Source organism: Falco peregrinus, chromosome 9, assembly GCF_023634155.1.
Source record: "Falco peregrinus isolate bFalPer1 chromosome 9, bFalPer1.pri, whole genome shotgun sequence".
NCBI classification, from domain to species: domain Eukaryota; kingdom Metazoa; phylum Chordata; class Aves; order Falconiformes; family Falconidae; genus Falco; species Falco peregrinus.
Window position 1 is genome coordinate 4,539,965 of NC_073729.1, and position 23,053 is coordinate 4,563,017.

Sequence of the window (23,053 nt, forward strand, 5' to 3'; positions counted from 1 at the left end):
AGTTACCATGGATTTAACAGGTGATACAAGGAGTGTTTTGTTGTTGTGGTATTTTCAACTGCCTAAACAAAAAAAGTTTATATTGCGTCTTCCAACAGCCAAATCAGTCCTTAGAGACAATGGTGACAAGACAACTAAGCAGCATAACCCTACCTTCCCAATTACGGCTGCAGACAGCCACATGGGTTGGTGCCAGTAAAATGTAAGCTTCTACCTCCACAGAAGTTAAATAACCTCTGTAGGGTAAAAATGGAGGAGGAGTAAACAGAAACCAATGTCAGGTCTTGTAACTCATATTAGTGCCTGCATGCAGTTGTGTTCTCCCAAAATAAAGATTCTTCACCCAGTGTGCAATAAGCCAATCAACACAGAGTCAGAACATTTGTTTTATTTCAGTTCTGCAGATTTGGGTGCCAGGCATCTAACGCAGCCAGCACACCCTCGTTCCGATTCATCTTGATATTTATAGTAGCAAGATACAACTGGCTGGTGAATAACAATTTCTTTTACCACCCATAATTACACATTTTCACATTTATGCATTTAGCTTTGAGTTTAAAACATTTAGGAAGGTCCCCTAATTAGCATACTCATTATTCACAAAGGGGTGTGTATTTTAATATTACAATTACCTAAGGTTAGCTAGGGTTCACTCTTCCCTGAGCACTGTTCCAAATTCACGCACATGTATCCAAGTCAGTAACTCCAAAGCAGGATTTTACAGCCTTTCCATGATGATGTTTTTCAAGGTTAGGTACACCCCACAGACTTGCATGATTGCTCACTTTAACTTCTAACCCTGTCCTTTCAACATCAGGCAAGTGTTGAAGTCTCCAAGACAAGACAAGGGGCACATTTAAAAACATCGTGGTTTTCAACCCCAACTGCTCCGAAAGTCCAGGGTTCCCCATCTTACTTGGTCAGATATGCTTTTTGGATCCTAGAGTATGGAAATGACAGCATTGTAATGATTCCCAGATGCTGGTCTTCTGCCACAGACTGTGAACCTCCATGCTATATCCAAATGGTCAGGGAAGCAGAGAGCCACCGCTCCCATGTATCCAGAACAGGGGTATTTGTCCATGCCAAACACTATGGCTGTCTCTACATATCAACTTGTAACACTTTGTAATGAATCTTTGGCAGGACCAGCTATGAACATGACACTTGTCCACACACCACAGCTACGTGCTTCATTTATGAACAGAGCTCCAGTTTATGTTGCTGCAAGCCTAAGCCCCGTACACAAGCCACCAAGCAGCTAACCTGAATTATTTTATGTCTGTACAGCAAGACAACTTACAGCTCCCATACAATTGTAAAGCATGCTGCTCTAGCAAGTTATTACCTAGCAGCTGATTCACAGTATGGGGGTTTTTCCTATCTGTTGCAGCAGGTGAGCGCTGCCATCAAACTAATTCAGGAAAAAAAAAAGTTAAATTATTATTTAGTCTTGAGTATGGCAGAGCCACCTTCACTCATCTTACTACAATCACTGCCACAAATCTATTAAAAATCAGTTAATCCCAGGTCCAGGGCTTGTTCCACCAGATGTCCCTCAGCAAAGCACAGAGTGAGTAATGTCCTGACCACCCCCAAAACTTACCAATACTACCTGAGGTAGACTCAAATCCCAGCCCGAGTCCAGCAAAATCTTACCTCACCATTTATGCACCACAAAGGTGTGCTGAAGTCTAAGACAGCACAGCAGCAAGTGATGGGACCAAACAATGTGTCCAGCTGCTGGCTATTTTACCTATTTAATGACAAAACACCATTCAGCATTAACCAGTTACCCACTCAAAGCCAAGTCAGCAGGAAAGAGCTCCTGGTACGAGTCAGCTGTTTCACCAGCTATTACACTGCAAATCTTCTATCAGGTAAGTTAAAAACAGCAAAGAAAGCTGCAACATGGATACCATCACCTGCAAACCACTGAGATGTCCACACTCCTAAATGATTGTAATATAGAAAGAAGGGGAGAACTGCCCTACAGCGACAGACATTCATATTTTGGTTTTTTTCCTGGCCTGTATCTATGAAGGAATTAATTATTTTTCTATACTACTGAAAATACTACTGATCAATCATCCAAACACAAAATGCTGGCTATTACAGCTGTGTTCTTTTCCTTCCCTTTCAAAAGATATTAGCTACAGTTCAAATACTTCAGTGTATAAATTCAGCCAGGCATGTTTAATGAAAGCTTTACCTTCTATCACGATATTTTTAAAATAGAGAATAGGCTGCCTTTTACCCTTCCAACATCATAATGAAAAAGTAACTCTTTCCATGGAATTGAAGAAAATACTGTGGCTAACAGAGCCCTGTTGAGAGACAGATTAATTATCTACTTGAGCGTGCATGCAAGAGTAAGCTTGTCAAAGCTAAGGAAAAAAGAAAAAAGCCAATCAGTTAGGGAAAGGTAGCAAACCTCCTGTGTTAATGTTCTCTTCGTTTAGTCCTTCTGCACAGCTCAGTGCAATGAAAGAGGTATGGTGTTCAGAAAGAGCAATAAAGCAAAATCAGGCTGGGGAATTTGCTGCCCTTTGAACAGGACAAGGCAGGTCCTGCTTGCAGCCCACAGTGCTACCCCACTCCATTTTCAGGAGCAGGGAAGCCACATTCCGAGTGGCCAACCTAGAAAGGAACACAATGCCCTTCAAAACAAGAACAAAACTGCAGCCACAAACTACAGTCCAAAACAAGCATAAGCAGTGCACCAGCTTTCTAGGGATGAGAGGTTACCTGGAGCTGTGCATTGCCCAAAGGCACCCAGTGCTTGAACTGTACAGCACAAGCACCTGTAATTAGTGGGAAGGTGAGGCCCAGCATGCTCCCAGTTCATTTACTTAGTACTGTCTCAGATTGACTGAGATAGTATCTCAGAACTTTGCCCACCTCCAGCTCTGACTGGAGTGGAAATGGATAGGGAGGTCTAGGAGAGAGACCAGATTCTGAATGAGTGATAAACAGCAAGAAAGTTCAAAGAAGGAGGAATCTGCAAGTTTTCACACCAAGCCTTACCTGTGTCTGTAGATTTTACAGACATCTTCTGGCTGTTCCTGTGCTTTGCAATTCCTGAGGAAGTCCCTGCAGGCAAGATTCTGCCTTATTTGAGGTCTCTGGCTGGGTTGGGGTAACCATTCCCTGCAGTCTGAGGTAGGGGCAAGTGGAATGTCACACTGAAGGTCAAATGGCAGCTAAATGCTCCTTGTTGAGCTGCTACCCTTGCCAGCAGCACCTACACTCCCTGGCTTAAAGGAGACTTAATGACCCACAACAACTAGACAAGATACATGCACAAAACAAGAGTAAGGCATCACCCTTCACGTTACTAGTAGCATAGGACCAGGCTCGATACTAGCAAGAGAGAAGGAAAATAGATCTAACGTGAAACAAGCTTTTAGCAGCTCTACAAAAGCTTAAGTAGACTTTCCTTTAACCCAAGTAGCTGCAAGCTGTAAAAGGTGGCATGCACAATGGGTCTCACATGCATTTTGCATCAGCTCTCCAACACTAGGCTTGACTCCATCCAACCCAGCTTTAGGCACTCAAGAAATATCCAAGTTAAGTGGATTATGATAGGCAGCTTCCTCTAAGGTCAACGGAGAGAGATGGACACCTCTTCCCACCAGAGGGTGGAAGTCATCATCTAAACACAAGCATTTTTCCACTTCTTGTTTTAGACCCGTCAATTAAGTGGCATGAATCCAAGACAAAGTGTATTAGGGACAGCTGGTGTACACAGGGCCAACTAAACAGAATTAATGTTGTGCTCCCCTCACTTGGCCTGCACTATTGTTAAATCTGAGCAGCAATGCTCAATTCAGATAAAAGTAAATGGTGAAAACACAGTAATCTCTGGAGAGACACAGAAATGCATATTCTAAGCTTCTTTGTGGCTCCTTCTGGAAAATAGCAGGGCAAACTCTTTACAACCCATACCACATGTACAAAGACAAATGCCATCTTCAGCCAAGTTCCAGCAAAGACAACTACGTATTTTTTAGAATTGAATTGTCATTTTTCTATGGAAACAGCACTTTTTGGAAAGAGCAACTATAATGTAGCAAGGGAAAAACATCAGGGAAAAGTAATAGGTCAAGTGTGTGAATGGGTGACCTTACTGTGATCATTCTACTGTAAGAGACTTCAGAATAGTTTCATTTCCTGACAGAAAGCTCAGAAATGCAGCAGCACCAGTAACCCTGAAACACCACAGTAATTCACTTGTGTTCAACCAAGTATCAACTGAGATGCAGTGGAGAAACAACAAAGGCATGAAAGCAGGACACCGGCTAGCCAAGTGGATGCAATATGTCAACACAACCTGGATTTGAGCCATAGCTCCTTCCACTGACTTGCTGGGCACCTCACTTCTCACATCCCATAAAATAAACCCTCTTCTAGCAGAAGTTTGACCTACAGGTGAACGTTATTGATAACCAGTAGGTGTTCTCAGAATACACGCTCTGGCTGATGACAAAGAGAACAGTACAAGGAGATTTCACATTAGGACACCCCCAACCCTAATACACACGCTGAATACTGAGAGGAAGTGAGGAAAACATCCCAAGTATTGCAGGAAAACTCAGACACAGCAGCTGTATAAACCTGAGAAAACAGAGGAGGCAAGGCTGATCACCGAGAACAGCACATGGGAAGTGTGACATGAGAGAGCACAAACAGGCTTGGAAGGCTCAAGGTCTTCTCACAAGCAGAAGGCAGCTTTCAGGATCCCGCTAGCCCCCTTACATCACACTCTGCATCTGCTCTTGTGCTCTGCTATCAGAATTGGCAAAAAAATTATCACAAGAAAAGAAACAGGTAGGGGACAGAGCTAGGTCAGCTGCAGCCCTCTTCTCTCAGCTGCTCAGAGCTCCAGCTTCCAGTATTTGCCCCTCCTTCAGCCCTGTCCATGCAATCCCCTTTCATCTATCCCTGATATGACTCAAATTTGAGGCACTTGCTCCACAACGCTGTGCATACAGAGACACTGATGCTTACCCCATGTTCTACTTTGCCAGTGACACATATAAGCAGCAAAAAATTAGGAGGGAAGGTTCCTTCTCCCTCCTCCTGCGTCATTAGAGCCTCATCTTTTGCTCTGTGAAGCTCTTAAGAAGAGAAAACAGATCAGAAATAAAATGGGAGGGCTGTAGAAAGTGTCTGGAACAAAATACCATATGTGCAATGCCTCTTCTCCTGTTCTAAATGCTGCAAAAGAAAACAGCACCTTCCCTGACAGAAGCAACAGGGCTGTCTTAAGTAACGGGGGGGGGGGGGGGCCACACCAAGAAAAACACATTGTTCACAGTTCAGAGAAGAGCCCCTTTCAGCAGCCACGAGTAAGAAAGTTGCAAAAGTGACAGCTTTGCTGCCTCCCTGCCCTGCCTAGAAGCAGCATCCAACACCGCAGGAAGGGCTGGCTTTGTTTCGACACCGTTGGCTGGTGGCCTTGTACACAGGATTACAGAACGCTGCTTTCCTCACAAGTTACGATGGGACAATTTATTTTCGTTGGCATAAGCAGAGAAAGAGAGCCAGTCTGATCCACTCTGCAGCAGCAGGACACTGTGAAAGGCAGTTTTTACACATGTACATAACAGTATCCATATTACATACGTCCTTTCTTAGAAGGAAATCTTTCAAGAGAGACCTTTGACTTCTGATGATAAACTGAAGCATCCACAGTCAGAATTTTCAGCCTTCGTTCTCCATCATTCATGTACTGCTATGTCAAAATAAAACCGGTTTGGCTTCATGACTATCAGCTCCCCATTCCCTCCTATTTCCATAGCAGTCTGCCTTACAAAGTCACAAGCAGATCTTCCCACCCTGTTGACATCATGTCCTCCTTGTTACACCCAGTCCAATCCATGCCACTCAGCACAAGCTGCAGGCTGAGCGCTGGGTGCACAGTACCAGATTCATTGCACTCCAGTGATCCTTGTTGACATTACAGCTCATAGGCAGCTATTACTATTCACATCCAGACTAGCAAGCAGCAACTCTGTGTGTCTGGGGTGATGCAAACCGTTCCACAGTAAATCTAGAAACTACTAACAGTTGCACTCTGCTTTCATCATCTGCACACACACACACACACACGTGCACTTAACACTCAACAGGTGCTGAATACCAGCCCGGCTTTTTGCGTCTCCTGTGACTTCCTTCCTCCCTAGTCCCTCAAATTTCTTGTGTCCACTCTGACCTTTCAGACTTTATAAACACTAAGGCAGCTTGGTGTATCAGATTTCAGCAAAGCTTCTTTTTTCCAAATACTTCCAGCTTTCAGTCAGTCCCTTACACCCCAGCTCTTCCAAACTGTGGCTCAGAAACGTGTCCCCAGACTTGTTTGCCAATATCCGTGCAGCTGACCAAATGCTTAGCTCTATTGTAGTGCTATCATATGTAAATCTTCAAATACTTCAAATCAAAATGAGAAATGCCAAATTAAAAAACATAAACAACAACAAAAGAACCCAAACACCAATAACTTAAACGACTGCTGAAATCATCAATATATCAGCTCCAATAGCAACATTTTGGAGAGGATTTCTCTGGGGCTTTTTATTATTATTGTATCTGCAGAGGGCAAGCCAAGAAAAAAAGAAATAGACGGAACCAAACCCTGCATCCAAGCAAGCTCTCTGCAAGCAAATGCAGGCACGTTTCAAGGCTGGCAGAACACTGTGCTGAAATTAAGTGGTGTGGGTTCTGACAGAAACACAATTTTTCAGATCTAGTATGAAACCTATAATGCATACTACTGAATAAAAGCTTCCATAGGCTGTACAGCAGCACCTAAATATTTGTCCTACTGCTGTTCATCCATAGCTGGCACACATTCAGAGACTGCAAAGGCAAAGCCAAACCAAAGCTCAGACTGACTTTTCTGCCTCCAAATTTGCATTGCACTTTTCCCTCCAGGGATCTCGCATGGTTTAGTTTGGATTCCATCCCAGCTTAGTCCTGAACAGAGAGATGTATCAAACAATTTCAATGCACCAACACATTTCATTTTAAATTTAAGTATTTGAAATTACCTTGAATGTGCATTCTTGACATTTCAATACTATTCTGGATAACTTTTTAATCAACCCATTTTCTTACTAAGTGGTTAGAGCGTAGGGCTATCGGACTAAACTAAAAACAGAAAATTGCACTAAGACAGACATTCACAGAATGAAAGCTGTTTGGGTGGAGTACCAACCTCCCCATGGGAAATTAAAACTTCGTCACTAGCTATTCAAAATTCGGTTGTACCATGTCCACCATGAAGCAGGACAAAGCCTCAAGCCAGCAGCAAATAAAGGAAACTCATGAGGCAAATAAACTAGTTCCAACTTTCACCCTTTTCACTGCAGAGGCATATAAGGGGAAAGAAAATGCCAAATGTCTTGAGGATGTGGGTTGAATATGCAGGGGCAGACCAACTCTGCAACTTATACAAGAGCCTGCCCAACAGAACTAGTCACCAGCAGGCAAAGGCAGGGTTAACATGTACACTCTGTGCGTGCGTATGCACCTATAGAGTTGGTGCACTAGGGAAATACCATAACGAGGGGTCATCAAAACCATTTTCCTCACAGCCACAAGTAGCTTAGGCAGCAGTAGAGGACAGTTGGCTCATCCGCAGCAGCACTTGCCCTTAGAATCAGTACTGCGCATGGTAAACGGGACTTTCAGTTGCCAAAGGCCACAGGATGCAAAAGCAGTCTGGATTAATCATTGCTAGGACTGAACCTGCAACAGGGCAACCAGGTGCATGGAAAAAAGAACCCTAGGGTAAAAAACAAAATTAAAAAAAGGTGCCAGAAAACAAGGCTGATTAAGCTGTAAATGCTTTGATAGAGGATCTTGTGGGTTCTTACACTGGTGAAAACAATGGCCCAGAACTGGTTCTCCTTTCATAATACAGTACAAAGGAACCCGAAACCATTATTGTCTAGCAATGGCTCATAATGGGTCCCATGAATAAAGGACTTGGCAATAACCCAGCAGCCACAAGGCTTGTGACAGCTTTCTCAGGAACTTATGAGAATTTGACTTCTTCCCAATAACTCCCTTCGGCTCCCAGAGGGATCCCCAAAACAGCTTTTCAAGCCCTAGGAGTCGAGCCAGTTGACAGCAAAGAGGATACCCAAAAGGCACTGCAATGACGATCCCGCAGCAGAGCAGGAATGCAGGCAAGCAATAAAACTGATGCTAAACAGGTCCACAATAAACTGGTCCTAACCATAATTTAAACAGCAGGGCACTGCCAAAATGGAATGGTCATTTACTGATAGAGAGCAAAGGAACATAAAAACCCCACTAGAACAGTAAGAGATCCCAGACAACTTTCAGAAACAAATGCTTCTCAAGCCTACTACTGCATCTAGATGAAGAAATCTCCTCTTCATGCGAGTGTGGCTCTCTGTGTCCTCACCTCTAGCAGGGGAGCAGGATCTCCTGGGCAGTTCTTGCTTTCTGATGTAAAGGGATTCTATTATCCATTCTCCAAGTAAGAAATCTTCTTGTGTATGTGACAGAAAAGTCCTAGTCATCCCACAGTCCCTTTCCTCCAGATGTTCTGATTCACTTTAACAAAGGCAGAACATCTAAGCGGCAGTAGCAGTACCGTCAGGGCCACTGCAGCACAACCCTAGCCTACTACCACTGTGGCTGAAGCTAGGAATGCTTGAAAGACAGCATCAAACTGGCACTTCTCTACAGCAGCAATAGCTCTTCCATGCTCCACAAACCCTTCCTCAATCATAAAGCACCTGCACATATGCTCGGGGGAAAGCCATTCCTTTACCCACATACCATTTTGTTCTGCAGGACAAAAGGGAAAAGATGGAGCATCTCTGCTTTAAACTGAGACCCCACGCTGGGGACGTATCTCCACAGAGAAGCAGAAAAACACATCTCCTTTGCAGAAGTGCAGATACATCCAAATACACCTCTGGCCCAGATGCAGACAGGTGGCATCCTTTGTGTAACACGGCTCATGGCTAACATTCATCCACGTTACAGATAAACCACTGCACAATTCAGTTATTTACAGAGCTAAGAAGCAGCCACACACACACATTCATCTTCAGAGGTTTCTTCACGCAAACAGAAAAAGCTGTCTTTCACAGACTACAAGCGTGTTCTTAATATTCAGCTTTCTAGCTTCTCTACTGAGTATGGCAAACGTCATAAATCAAGAAAAGAAGTGAAGCGGCTTGACAAGGTCATACAAGAGGCCTGTGGGAAAAATCCCTGGCTGGGGGGACATCCTAGGGAAGAGAACCCATGTCTGTTTGCTCAGCATGCTGCTCATCAGGCCAGTGGGGTGCAAGGATGAAAAGGTGGAAAGATGTATTTGTTTCATGCCCACTTGGGAGAGCTAATTTAAGGAATCAAAATAACGTGGGGGTTCTCAAAATACTCAGCATATCCTAGAGGAGATGGGAAAAATGCCCTCCAGATAGCTTTGGGGAGAGCAGAGGTATATACAGTGAAGTACCATTTTAGATCAGGCAGGGATCTGAAGGCAAGCTGCAAACAAAACTGCAACCTTGATCTCACTGTTCTTTTTACTTAGGCCAAAAACAAATGCAAAACCCCAACCAAACTCACCAGTCCCTGGGCACAGCTCAAGCAGCTTATTGTTCTGAGTGGACGTATCAATCACTACAGACAACCCACCCAGATCAGGTCATATGATTGAAGGCTTTACTTTATTATTCCCTCACACCATCACCAAGCAAAGCAGCAGCAGCAGCATATCAGATCACACAAAGGAACTGCTGCCCTTCAGAACAGACTCCTGAAAAACTGCTCCCTGGTGCGCACGTGTGTGTGATTTAGCTGTGTGCAGTGGGAACACAAGAGTAAGTAATATGCCACGTGTGCCATTACTTACTGAGTTTAAAGAGGCAACACAAGCAAGAACAACCAGGACATTCAGAAGCCAATCCAGTCTTGTATCTTGAGTTTATTAAAACTTTGTGACTATTTAACCTGGTATGTTGCAGCATTCCCAAGTACTGTACACATGCTGAAGAGTGCTAGAACTGCCAGGTGGAGGCAAGAGATGGCAGAAATCCCAGTGAAACCTAGCTCTCCACAGCTCAGTCCCAGCTCCAACATACAATGTTTCACCAGCGTGCAGGCCTTCGGGCTTCTCTGCAGCAAGCTGGAGAGCCTCCCTCAGCTTTCCAGTCCTGGGGCTACCACACCCCCAGTTTCCCAGCCCTCTGCTACTCCAGTGACACTGTGTCATGTTTAAAAAGCCAGAACTGGCTCTTGAATGAAAAAAATTCACCTGCAAGCAATACTGCTTTAAAATCCATACCCATAAAGAATGTTCGAGGAATTTAGAGGCTTCTTCCCCTTTACCCACTGAAATGTAAAAGTTCTGGGTCTTTCATACAAAACATGCCATAATTCCTTTCTTTCCTGCAGAGCAGACACTGTGCATGTGTCTACCACTGTATTACCTCGATTTTTTTTTTCAAAAAGCACTTCTCTAACAAAAAACGAATTCACTCGTAACAAAGCAAACTATTGCTTCTGCAGAATTTCATTTGAGTACCCACAGTTAAAGTGCAGGACCCCTACAGTTACCAGTTCTGCAGTGTGATAGCTTCAGCATCCCTTGTGAGATGAAGCATGTCACCTTAATGCATCCTTAAGGTGAGAGAACAGCCAAGCTGATTGGCTTCATCACCCTAAGGACAGACAATGTGACATACTTAATCTGATGAGACATGCTAAAGCAGTGCCTCTTAATATTTTATGAAACATTTGGCTGTTTTTAATTTTAAAAACAGCAGCTCAATAAACAAAGCAGTGGAACATTCCCTGTGGATGGCACAACGATAGGTGCATTGCAGCCCACTCATCTGAGCGATAACATGATATTCTGTGCATTGACTCTTCCTCCTCCCCACATCCAAGCTGGAGGCCCCAAACACTGGGAATTTTCCAGAAACAGCTGTTTTTCACCAGGATGTAGCACACAGCAGGGGCAGCTTCAGAGCTGGTTTAGGACATCCAGCTTCCACACAGCACCTGAATATGGACACAACAGGCTGACATGCCTAAGCTAGATAAATGTAGTTTTTCCTGATAAAACCCATTTTCTTCCCTACCTGGTCAGTTCTGGAACAAGGCTACAATTACAGACTTCCATGAAAGAAACTGCAAGCATCCCACTGTATTACTACCACAGTCTTGCTTCAGGCTTACCTGCTTTCCTTAAATAGCCACTCCTGGCCACTGTCAGAGACTAACTACTCAGCAAGATGGATCTTTGCTCCTGCTTAAAACAACCACCTTTTATTCCCACTCCCATGAAAGCTTGCAAGACACAAAACCAGCCAGAAGACAGATGGAAGGAAAAGCCCAGGCACCAAGCTCAAACACAGACATACACATCCCCAAAAGGCCCAAAGGATAGCCTTCAGCAGAGCCTGCTCTTTAGTTCTTTGTTCCTAATGCATCCATCATCACTTGTAAGATCTTCAGAGATAAGATTTCAAAACTAAGTTAGAAAATCCCCCATTCCTTTTCCCTGGAGTTCAGAGACTCATAGATGCCAGGGCAAACTACTACAAGAGGACTGGCTTGCTGCAGTCTCTTTAAATAGAGATAAATCTTGACAGAAGATGACCTGCTCATACACCCAGAGAAAAAAAATTCTCAGCCAAAGACAGGAAGTACACCAGAGACAAAAGCAGTGCCATGAGCGCAATGGGAATGCACATAGTGGTTTCACCACGGAAGAACAACAACTTGGGGCTCTTCCATTCAAGCATTAACAACTGACAAGTCCTTGTCTCACTTCAGCTTCACAGTCCATCCTTTACTCTGGAAGGAAAATTTCTGCTGAAATGAGAAGTATTATCCCAAGAAAGGGGATTATTCTGTCATCTGAGGACATTTCCATGGAAGAGCAGAACTGATGGGCAGATCCTGTGATCTTTCCAATTAAAATGCTGCCTCAGGATACCACTTCTGCCACCACCACCACCACCCCCCCAAAAAAAAAAAAAAATTAAACAGTCAATTAGGCCATGATATATGCATGCAATAAAGGTTTTTTCTTATAAAATATGTCAACCCAAGACTGGCAAACATTATACTTTTGCCTTGAAGTGATCTTACTGAAAACAAACATGACAGATAAAACCAGTCCTAAACTAGTTAAATGCTGACATGTAAAGAAGCAGAGAAGTGAGGGAGTAGACCAGTGTTTTTTTTCAATCCCATCTCAGTGCTAAAAAGAAGAGGGGAGAGGAGGTGTAGGGGAAGTTAAAAGATGCAAGGATGACAAGCCATCTCCACAAAAGGCTATCTTTTCATTGTTAATTTCATATACATTTACACACACACACAAAACTACGCTCACCTGCCACCTACAGCTACCTCTACAGGAACAACAGCACATCAAACTGAACAGTGCAAAACTCTGTTCACTGCATCAGATACAGATACAGTGGTGTCTGATTATCATCGTGATGACCATCAATGGACAATTCTTCAACCAGTCTCTTACACCACATAAAACCAAAAGTCATTATTAAAATAAGAACTGCCTTTGTGGAGCACCCACCCCCCGAAGCCAGAACACCTCACCTCTCACTTCTAAGCACAACTAGGATCACTCTGAAACTACAGATGGTCCAGCTATACTTCTCTGTAGCTATGTCCTACCCAGTGCAAGTGGGAGGACACCTGAAATAGCACTAACATACACAAGCAGCAGGGAAGGCTCCATAAATCTTTAAAAAAAAAAAAACACCAAACACCACCACAGCTCACCATCCACTCCCAGTTTGTTAGCACAGGCAACCGCTAGATATGCCAGAGATCAGAACTATCTTTATAAATACATATACACACTACCCCAGCATCCTAACTGCTGTCCAGAGAAACAGAACAAAGTCTCTGCCCCACAGAAATAGCAAGATAAAGCCTCTGCTCTCTTTTCAAGTAATAGGCAGTGATCTTTACATCTAACACAAAGACACCTTAAATAGCTTTATGGGAAAACACTTGCATTTTTAGACACATCTATGGGACTTCCTCGAACACTCTATTTAGCAGAGACATCTGTTACTCAATATATATATAATTTCATATAAATCCCACCCTCTGAATCCTTTCCATCGGTTGTCACTAATGAAGCTTTGTGTGCAAAACCAAGTGCATTCTGCCCCCATTAGGAAGCCAATTACAGCAGGAAAAACAAGCAATTAACAAGGTGTAAAATAAACATCCTGCCACCTGCCTTTTAATAGCAACCCCACTTCAAACAAGTCACAGTCTCAGCACAGCTTTCAGAATTGGCAACTGATATTATATGTATTTATGCAGCAGCTGCTCTTCATTGCAACAAATATTACAGGCTTACCAGATAAGGTCAGCATATTTAAAAAAATATATAGCAAGTATTAAACCCTGCTTTGAGGCCCCAAATGTTGCTTTTAATGAAATCAGCAGCATCAGGCTTGTCTGGTATTACAGTGAAGCTGCAGTCACATCCCCAGCTTAGAGAGGTTTCTCTTCATTTCTACTGGTTTAGCAGCTTCTGTATTTGTTTCGCTAAATCCAGCGGCCTGAGCAGCTATTAAATAGCATGCAGGGCAACTAAACAACACAGAGCTCTACAGAATTAGACAAGTCTTTCCTCCTTCCATTGTCCTTGCCTCTCTTTCTTGGCTTTCTCCACCTCCCTACCATCACATGTAAAGCTACATCCAGTTGGGGGGGGGAGGCACATAATGGGGCAGAAAGCCACCCCCACAAAAAAAAAAAAAAAAAAATCAAGAGGAAAGGAAACAAGGTTCCAGCTTAGTCTTTGCTCCTACAAGCTTTAGAGGGAAAGGAGGGAAGTCCTTCCAAAGTCATGCTAGCTAACTAGAAAGCCACTTTTCTTTCCCTTGTGTGGAACGGGATAATGACACACTTCTGAGTAGTTAACCAGGCAGGACTAGAGAAAGCCCAACAGTAAATCTGCAGGATTTAATAAACCTGGAGTGGCAAATGTGCCTGAGAAAACAATAGCCAAGATTTGTCTTGCACATGGAGTGTGGGGCATGGTGGTTGTTTTATCTTCCCCTCTCACTCTGGCTCTCTACTGCTACATATTTATTTCTTAATGTTTCCATGTCACATTTCAGTTCCTGGCTAATGTCCTGTTTAATCACTCATTTTGAGATTCATGCAAGTCTTTCTCTCTTAGAGTTCTTCTCTCTCTAGCTCTGTTGAGATCCAAGGAGTACAACACTGACTACAGTACCATGAACTTTTCCAATCATGCACAGGATTGTGAGGTGTTAGTCAGAGATGGCTTGAAAACTGGTAACATTCTTTCTCTAAACGACCACAGGAAGCAACAGGAAACAACTTTTAACTCCACACAGAGCCAACAGGGCTACCCACAGGTTTGTAGAAAGCTGCAAGTCACAATCACTAGTACTGAAACAATCCTTCACTGAAAAGCTCTCCTAAGAAGTCCTGAATTTAAATAACAATTCACGATCCTTGAACGCAACTGGCAAATCAGATTTTAGAATACCCAAGTCTTCAGTTCTGGCTATTCTCCATGTTTGCAGTCCGAAGAAGGCAAACGACCACAGCAGATAAAAAGTAGTGAAAGGTGAAGACCCCAGACTCGTGAGGGTGCACACCTAAACTTGACCTGCTGTAACCCACAAAGTAAAAAAAAAAAAAAAAAAAAACAAACAACCTCAGCCACTGGTTTCTCACGCTACCAGTACAAATGCAGAGATCCCACGGCTCCTTCCTACAGCCCTAATTACAGGGACAAGGTCACAAAAGACACAATCTGCCAACATGAGCTGCAGGAGGTCATACAGCCACTCAAGCTATAAAAGTATTTTAAGAGTAGTTCAGTCAGTCAGGTCAGTTAACTGACTTTTTCTGGTGGTTTTTGTTGGTTGTTTTTTTTTTTAAACAAGCAGCAATATTTTCCATTACATTTTGTGGATGGGAGAATAGGAAGCTGGATCTACTCCTTAGTCACTAATCTAGGATTTCAGCAGTCATCACTAACAATGCCATAGAACAGTCACACCTAGCTGCATGTGGTCTAAATCCACACAAAAAAATGCCAAGAACAAGCCTCAACCCAACAGCGACGGTGGGACAGAACACTGTCAGCTTTCCAAAGTTGTTCAGATCACAGGAAGCAGCCCTGCACCACATTAACCGGGAAGTGGGATATATTATCTGCAATGCCCCACAGCAAAAGCTTACATGACACAAGCTGCTCCAGAAGCACACCAGAAAAGCAGTCCACAATTCTCAAACTTACTTCAATGTGATTAGTTCTAGGGAACCCTCTTCTGCTCAAAGCTGAGGAGCACTCTGATGCGTTTGCTGACCACCAGGCTGCCCACAGGCCCAAAGGATCAGCAGTTTGGGGACTGCTGCTTGCTGAAAGTGGCAAGAGGCCAGAAATGGTACAAGAACCTACCGCGAGAAAAACCCATGCAGTTCTAGGAGATAGGACCGATTCTTGCAATTCCTCTTCAAAGGATGCTTAAACAGATCTAATTCTCCAATTCTTCCAGTCCTCTTCAGAAGAGGAGTTGAGGAGACCAAATCTGACTAATTACTAAACTGCAACAGCTGAGTGTCAGCAGTACCCAGCTCACCTGAAAGAGCTGAAAAGTGGCATGCCACAAGTGGCCCACTCTGCAGGCTCACCCTAACCAACATAAGCTACAGCCCATAAAGCACTCACTGATTCTTAACAGTCACATGTGCGCATATCCCCACACACACAGCCCCCAACTCTTTTAAACAGACTTCTGTAGCTTGGCAAAGGGACAGATTAAGCAAGGGATACATGAAGTTGAGCAGGGAATGTTCTTAGTATGTAGCAGTCTCTCCAGGTCACAGATCATAAAAATCCTTACATTTTCTAGGATCAAAGAAGCTACAGCCATAAAAGACCTATTAGTTCATTAAGCCCATCACCCAGCCAAAGCAGGTTATCCAGAAGAGACATAACAAAGTTAAAGTAATATTGTGAGGACAAGCGAAGTAAACTTTTCTTTGAAAAAAAGATGCTAAGCAAAGTCAGATAAGAGGACTAGGTCTGAAAGTTAAAATTTAGTTTTGTTTTCAAGAAATAAGCAAGCACATTTCCACAAGACAGCTCTGTGATGCTAACCTACATCTAATGATGTGTCTCTGCCATGAAGCCCCTGTGACAGCCCCTCTTTCTCACTTCCAATTGCAAACTTCCATCTCTAAACACAAATGCTTTTCACCGCACAATTCAGTAAGAAAATTACTTTGGAGCCCTGGTGCTGAAAATGCATCAAATCACAGTCTCCACATTCTCAAAACCCCACCCCACCCCCCCCAAAAAAAGAAATCAAAGGAGAAAAAGAAAATGCACAGTTTGGCTCCCACTGGCCTACAATAACAATAATGATGATAATCTAGAGATCGCAGGAGGTTCATCTACCCTCCAAGCCAAGTCAATTTGCTCCCCTCACAACTGTGTATAATTGTTCCTGGGACTGCAAAAATTACTGTCTTTTCACTAGCGATCAGAATTGTAAAAATGCTTTCAAACAGCCTCAAACCCTTATTTGTTGAAACAAAACTATTTGCTCTTTTACAGTTCAAGCGAAGTCTGGCATTTCTGTGCAGAGGGTCAATAATCCAGTCGTTCAAAAAATAGTCACGAAAGACATATTAACATAAGCTGTGCATTAAGACACAATTATTTATATGTCTGACAGTAATGGCTCTGCACTGTGCACTGTATCAACTCACAGATACTTTAGCAGGAAAATAAAACACTTGGAGAATTTCTGCTCTGCCCAAGGACAATTAGCATAATCCTAGCGTCATAACAAGAGAACAGTAGGGACTGACCGTGTTCAGACTAATGCTTCACCCCAGAGCCTCCAGAAAAGCAGCATCTGTCCCTGAAGTTCATAGCCATCACAGCACGATTCCCTTTGCTGGATGCACACAGCCTATGCCTAACGCTTCCCCCGGCCTCAGGTTAACGGGATACAAGCCTATAGTTTCAAGATGTGTTATCCTCTGCTCCCAAACCTCCCTGGCTCAGGGGCACCCCATATAATCGGTTGATCGCCTCCCGAGCCAGGGGAGCATCCCCCGTCCCTCAGGTACCGGGGAGATCGATGCTGCTGGGGCAGGCAGCACCCCGGGGGGAGCGGGGAGCGGCCGGGACGGGACACGGACCGTTCAACCGCTCCAGTGTCACGGCAGCCATGCAGGGGTCACGGCAAGGCAAGAGCAAGGTTAGAAATTAAGTAGCACAGCTTCAAATCCAACCTAACCCCAGAGTTGTGTTGTTTTTTTTTTTTAATAAATAAAAAAAAAAAACACCAAAACTCTCGGCAGCCAAGAGAGCGCCCACAACTCGGCTGGGATTCGAGTTCGCATTCTAAAGGAATAAACGCTGTCCGGGCTGTGCGGAACGACGTGGGAGGGGGTAAAATAAATAGATAAATAAATAATTAATAAGAACGATAATAACCACCCCTCAGGGCGGGCGGCAGCCGCTCCCGCCGCCGAGCGCGGACAGAAGCCCCGGGCGCGGGCGCGTCGATCCCTCAGAGCTGTGAGGACGGGAACCGCGGAGCGAGCCGCCCGCCGGCGTCCCCCAGCCCCGGGGGGGGTTCCCCATCCCCGCCTCACGTCCGCCCAGCCACCCCTCAGGCGCGGCGCGGGACTCTGCCCGCCGCGGGCACCGGCTCCCCGACCGCGGGCGCCACCTGCACCGGCTCCCCTGAGGGAGCGGGCTGGCGGGCGGGCTGCTGCGGGGCGCCCCGGCTCCGTCTCGCAGCGCTCCCCGCCGGGCAGCGCTCGGCGGCTGCTGGGCTGCAACCACCAGTTGCGCTTCCCGCCCCGGACGGCTGCGGTACCTCAGGGTGGGATGAGGAGTCTCGTCGCTGCAGAAGCCCCTCTCGCAGTGCAACAAGTGCCCACCCGCCGGGGAACGAGGGAGGAGAAGGAGGAGCAGGGGCGGGCGCCGCGCTCGGTCGCTCCCGCCGCCGGTGCCGCCGCTCCGCGCTCCCGGCGCCCCAGCTGCCACTCAGCGCGCCGCACGCGAAACGCGAACCCAGCCCGCCCCGCCCGCGCTCTCTTGAGCCGCGCGGGACACCGTACGCCTGGCCGCTACCACCCCGCCGCCTGCGTAGGAGCGGGGGGGGGACTGGGGCGCCTTCCCCCCCCGCCTCCCCCACTGGTAGCGACCCGGTGGCCGTCACGGCAGCGCGGAGGAGCCGTTACGGTAGGAATCGCCTGAGGGGCCGCGGCCCCGCGGGAGCTGCCCCGGCACGGCGGCGAGGAGCCGGCAGGAGGGCCGGGGCCGCCTTCCTCCGGGGAGGCCTGGCCCGTGAGCGAGGCCTCGGCCTCGGCCCCGGCCCCTGCCGCGGGCTCCCCGGCCCCGCGGCCACCAGGCCCGTCCGTTTGCAGGCCGCGGGCAGTGTGACCCCCCGCGGGCCCGCCCGGGCGCACAGTGCCCGGCCTGTGGTTCCGCTGGGCCCCGCTGCCCCGGCCCCGGGGGAAGGCGCCACCCGGGCCGCGGCCCAGCGGGGGCCCGTCCCTCGCTGCCGTGCGGCCCGAGGGGGGGCCGGGCTTCTCGTGGCGCTCCGTGAGCGCGGTGTTTGTTCACTTTGCCTTGTGTGATACTGTTGGTTTTTAATGTTACAGTGCAGAAATGATCATCCCAGTCAGATGTTTCACGTGCGGCAAAATAGTTGGGAACAAGTGGGAAGCCTACCTGGGCCTTCTGCAAGCAGAATACACAGAAGGGTGGGTATTACTTGTGTGTCCTTTCACTCAGGTTTTAGATGGAATTGTACAGCGTGTAAGATAATTTTAAGTGCAGCATCACAGCTCTAGGAACTAGCTGTGCCCAGGCTAAAAACCACAGGTACATTCTGAGGTGAACTATGTAACCAGAGATTAGAAATTATAATGGATAAGGAAATACTGCGTGATTCCCTACCGAATCTTTCTGGGTAGGAGTATGGAAGTTGCCAAGTCGTAACCTTTATACCCAAAACAGTCTCAAATATTTAACTCTGTATGGGACGGGAAGGAAAGAAACAAACAGTACTGTCAACTTTTATGCTAATGTGGGTTTTTCAAAGGGTAGAGAAAGAAAAAGTTACAAGTGTAAAAAGTAACTGCCGTTGTTAACAATGTATACCCCTTTTAGGTTTTCCGAAAAGCATTTCATGTTCGCTGCCCAGAATTGCTAACCTTATTTGAAAGCACTGCTTTGCTGGGGGGAAGGGGAAGTTTAATGGCTCTAGATAACTGACTGGTAGTCCTAACAAGTCTATTTTAAGAGGGTTATGCATGCTTTGTGTAGCCAGAATTGTCTTTTAATAGTTCAAGGAGGTTCTGGCTGTGGTGGGACTACTTCAGAAGGGTTTGAGAAGGTGACTTTTGAGAAATATTTACGTTGTCATCCAATTTAAGTATGGAAGGGAAAAACAACCCACAGATCTTTGCCACTTGAAGAAATGTTAGAAGTCTGAGACTTCCCAAAGTGATGCTGAAACTATTAAGTAGAAAGAAAAGAGTATTTGCTTTGCATTCAAATGGTTAGGGTTACTAATAGTTCATAGATATAAGTCCATTTAAAAACCTATCAGAAGAATGTACATTAACAACACAGATTTCACTGCTTTTTTATCTAGAGTAAATCTGAAAACATTCTTATGGTTTAGGATACTGTTTTGTCAAATGTTGAACAGTGGAGCACAGAACAAACAGAAAAGGAAGGCTTTGGGTTTTGAGGTTCATCTAAACTTGTAGGCAGTTGGGATTACTCTCTGTGCTTGTCACTGTTGGTGTGGAGTTTGCAGGGGAAAGATGCCCGGTCCCGCCACCATGTTATCAGTTTCTTTAAAAACTGTCCAGTGAAAATCATTCAGTACTTCTCCTAAATCTCATTATTTCTGTGAGTAGCCGTTTTAGAGTGCATTTACATGCCAGAACCTGTAAAACATAGTTGAGTAGAATACCGCAGCTGCTAAGCTAAAGGTATTTGGAAAGTTCCGACAAAAAAACAAATAATTTTTCTTTCATTTATGAGGTTAAAATCTTTAAAATAATACGGGTTGCTAATCATTTATCACTAATACTGAAATTTCATCAGAGGTATTCTGGTAGCACTTCTGACTTACTTTCCAAGTATTACATTTCAGTATTTTTCCTGTCTTCATTATTCCCCTGCTTTTGAATGTAACAGGAAGATGTACATTGTTATTGACAAATGCTCACTTGAAAACAATTGCTGTGGTCACTGTTGTGATTCTGGGATGCCTGATCAAAGTAATGCAGTTATGGTATTGTAAGATAAGATCAAAAGCAGAGTTTACAGATATGGAACAGTTAAAAATCTTACAGGCTAGTGTCAGAATCACTGTTAATGGTGGCTTAAGAAATGGGTGGACAAAATGGGAGAAACTCGTCTAAACAATTTGTGGTTAAAAAGACCCACACCTTTATGTTTGTCCCTTAAAATTGCTCTCTTTCCACAAGTCCTTGGAAGCTGGAGGAAAAAGGAAATACAATTGAAGTTGTTTTAGCAGAAATGTATAGTATGAATTCTAAAGTTGTGATTAATGTTAGTATTTTGCATCTCTGATAACTGCATTTGAAAGTTCAGAACTTTTCAGATAGCCCTTAAAACTTATACTATCCACAGACATTAGATGCTTTTGTTCTCAAGTGTTTTGGAAAGTTTAGATACCATGTGATATTATTTATAAACATTCTTTTTTAAAAAATACACATTCATATACTTTTAACTTTTGCAAGTGCTAGCCCTAAAATAAATAGCCCTGCTATTTAAGCCCTTGAAGAACTGTTGATAGGTACAAGGACTAACTGACATCACCAGAGAAGCTGCTGGAGTTTGACTCCATGCAGTCAGACTGCACTACTTGACACCAAACAAGTCCAGCTTTGCAGAGGCTTCCTTTCAGTCATTTGCACTTTAGAAAAGTATCTGTCAGCTTCTTCCTACAGCAGAATTACAGGTTTCAGGAAATTACTTGTGTTTTAAGCAAATGCTGGGTTGTTGTATGGCATCATATAGATCTAGAGACCTGAGATCAGTCGTATTTCATGAATGTCAAATTTTGAAGGAGTGTCAGACTGGCTCTATGGCTAATAGGTTGGTGCTGAAGAGCTTGGATAGTGTCACTTACCTGTGAGAGCTCTGATAGTGATAGCCATAGGAGATGGATACAGTGGTTTAGGCGAGGGTGACTCGTACATTCTCTACCCAACCATAAGAATCTCGAGTAGTCACTCAGAAGGAATTAAGTGGAAAGACTGTAAACTACAAATTTCTTGTTGAGCAGTCTGCAGATCCTTATTTGTGTATTTGTGGGGAACAGGTTGTATAACTGAATGCTGCCTTACATTGGAGCTGGAAAGGATTTTAGCCTTCCTCAGAGTTAGCATCCCGTCCGTATGTGGGGTAGTTATTTTAGTTTCTGTATATCTCTCACCCTTTTATCATCGGTTAGATCACACATTTATCTTGTGAAGTAGGCAGGTATCACCCTCAGTTTACAGAAGCATGTTATAATGGTGCTTAGAGATGTTATTCCTTATTCCTGAGTCAAGAGACTGTCTAGTGCCTTCGTGCTGTCTTCTACCATACAACTAACAGGAACTGTAGCCAGCACCAGTAATTACGGACTGTCCAGGATTTTAAGAGTGGAAATTACTTCCCATGTTTCAGAACTGTGTTCCTGTTGCTACTCTTGATTGATCAGATCTATCTTTAACCAAATCAGCTCAGCTCCTTTCTTTTCTACAGACTGGTGTTTGTAAAAGGAAGACAGTTACTGTAACTAAGTAAGTGAGGTTAGAAATGTACCATATTTCAAGTCTCTCCAGCTGTGAAGACAAAAAATTTATTTCCAAAACCAAAAGGCTTGCATCTCATTTAACCTTGCTGTTTCATGACCAAATGAAAGGAACTACCCTCACGAGTCACGTAGTTCGGAAGAGGAAATTCATAAGAGTTAGTCTGTTATGGTTCTGTTCCTATGGGTGGGACTTCTGCAGACTTACCTCAGAAAGTTTGGTAGTTGTGTCAGCTGGGCACCACCTTCAGCAGAAGATCTTGTGCTCCTGCAGGCCAGAGAACAGGCAAACACACTGTCAACAGCAGTAAACAGAAAAGAACATTAACAGCACATGCTAAATTTTGGTTTCTTCGTTTGAACTGCAAGCAAGTTTTTGTCTCTGATTAAGCTCGAAGTAATCAGTGTGTTGCTTAGTGTTTCTGACTCACTTCATCCTTTTTTTTTTTTTTTTTTTTCATTATTGTTCTTGTTCGTTAATAGAGATGCCCTGGATGCCCTTGGTTTGAAGAGATACTGCTGCCGCAGAATGCTTCTAGCCCATGTGGATCTGATTGAGAAGCTTTTGAATTATGCACCCCTGGAGAAATAAGATTTAAAAAGTACCATGCTGCAAGCCATGTGGAACGTATCTCTAATTCTACTTGAAACTGGTCTTCAGGCAGTAAAGGATGAAAGCCACCTGTAGTGCAACCGCTGAGAGATGTTTGCCTTCTGGAGAAAATACTGCTCCCAGCCACTAACCTCTTTCAAGGAAACAAAGGAAGGATGAAGTCTGCTTAACCAAGATTTGAAGATTAAATTAAAAGTTTGGATGCTTCTTTTTAAATTTGTTTGGAGCTTTGTGAACTTTTAGATGCTTCTGCCAGCAAAAATAAATGCTTTTCATGTAGAAAATTTATTATATTCCATAAAAATGTTGAAATAAAGGAGGTCTTTCCCTGTAGCCTTCCTGCTGTTTCCGGTTAGTGCTAAGTATGTGCTTGGATCTTGCCATTTGCTGGTGCTGGTTACTTTGAGGTTAGGCGTACTACTAAGTAATCAGTTCACTGTTTTGTGCTAGTCAGGGAAGAGGGTTAGAAACATGGGACAGAAGCTCAGGGTTCCAGCGGCAGGGAAGTGGGCGAGTTTGGTCGGAACGAGGCATGACT

At 44.5% G+C, this 23,053-nt stretch overlaps 2 protein-coding genes across 5 annotated transcripts in view; one reads left to right on the top strand and one right to left on the bottom strand.

Annotated features, from left to right (window-relative positions):
* TSPAN4 (tetraspanin 4) overlaps positions 1 to 18,068 on the bottom strand; it is a 436,791-nt gene extending 418,723 nt beyond the window's left edge. For 3 of the 4 annotated variants that reach the window (XM_055814222.1, XM_055814221.1, XM_055814220.1), the window contains exon 1: positions 17,928 to 18,068. The gene's annotated coding sequence lies outside the window, so the exon portion shown is untranslated. The remainder of the gene's footprint in view (positions 1 to 17,927) is intronic. The other variant, XM_055814223.1, reaches the window with a different exon arrangement.
* Positions 18,069 to 18,155: 87 nt separating this feature from the next.
* On the top strand, positions 18,156 to 22,848 carry POLR2L (RNA polymerase II, I and III subunit L). The gene is made up of 3 exons (XM_055814224.1): positions 18,156 to 18,295; positions 18,718 to 18,819; positions 22,386 to 22,848. Exons 2-3 carry the CDS (start codon positions 18,725 to 18,727, stop codon positions 22,492 to 22,494), a joined length of 204 nt encoding a protein of 67 aa, XP_055670199.1. The 5' UTR covers positions 18,156 to 18,295; positions 18,718 to 18,724; the 3' UTR covers positions 22,495 to 22,848.
* The last annotated feature ends 205 nt before the right edge of the window (positions 22,849 to 23,053 follow it).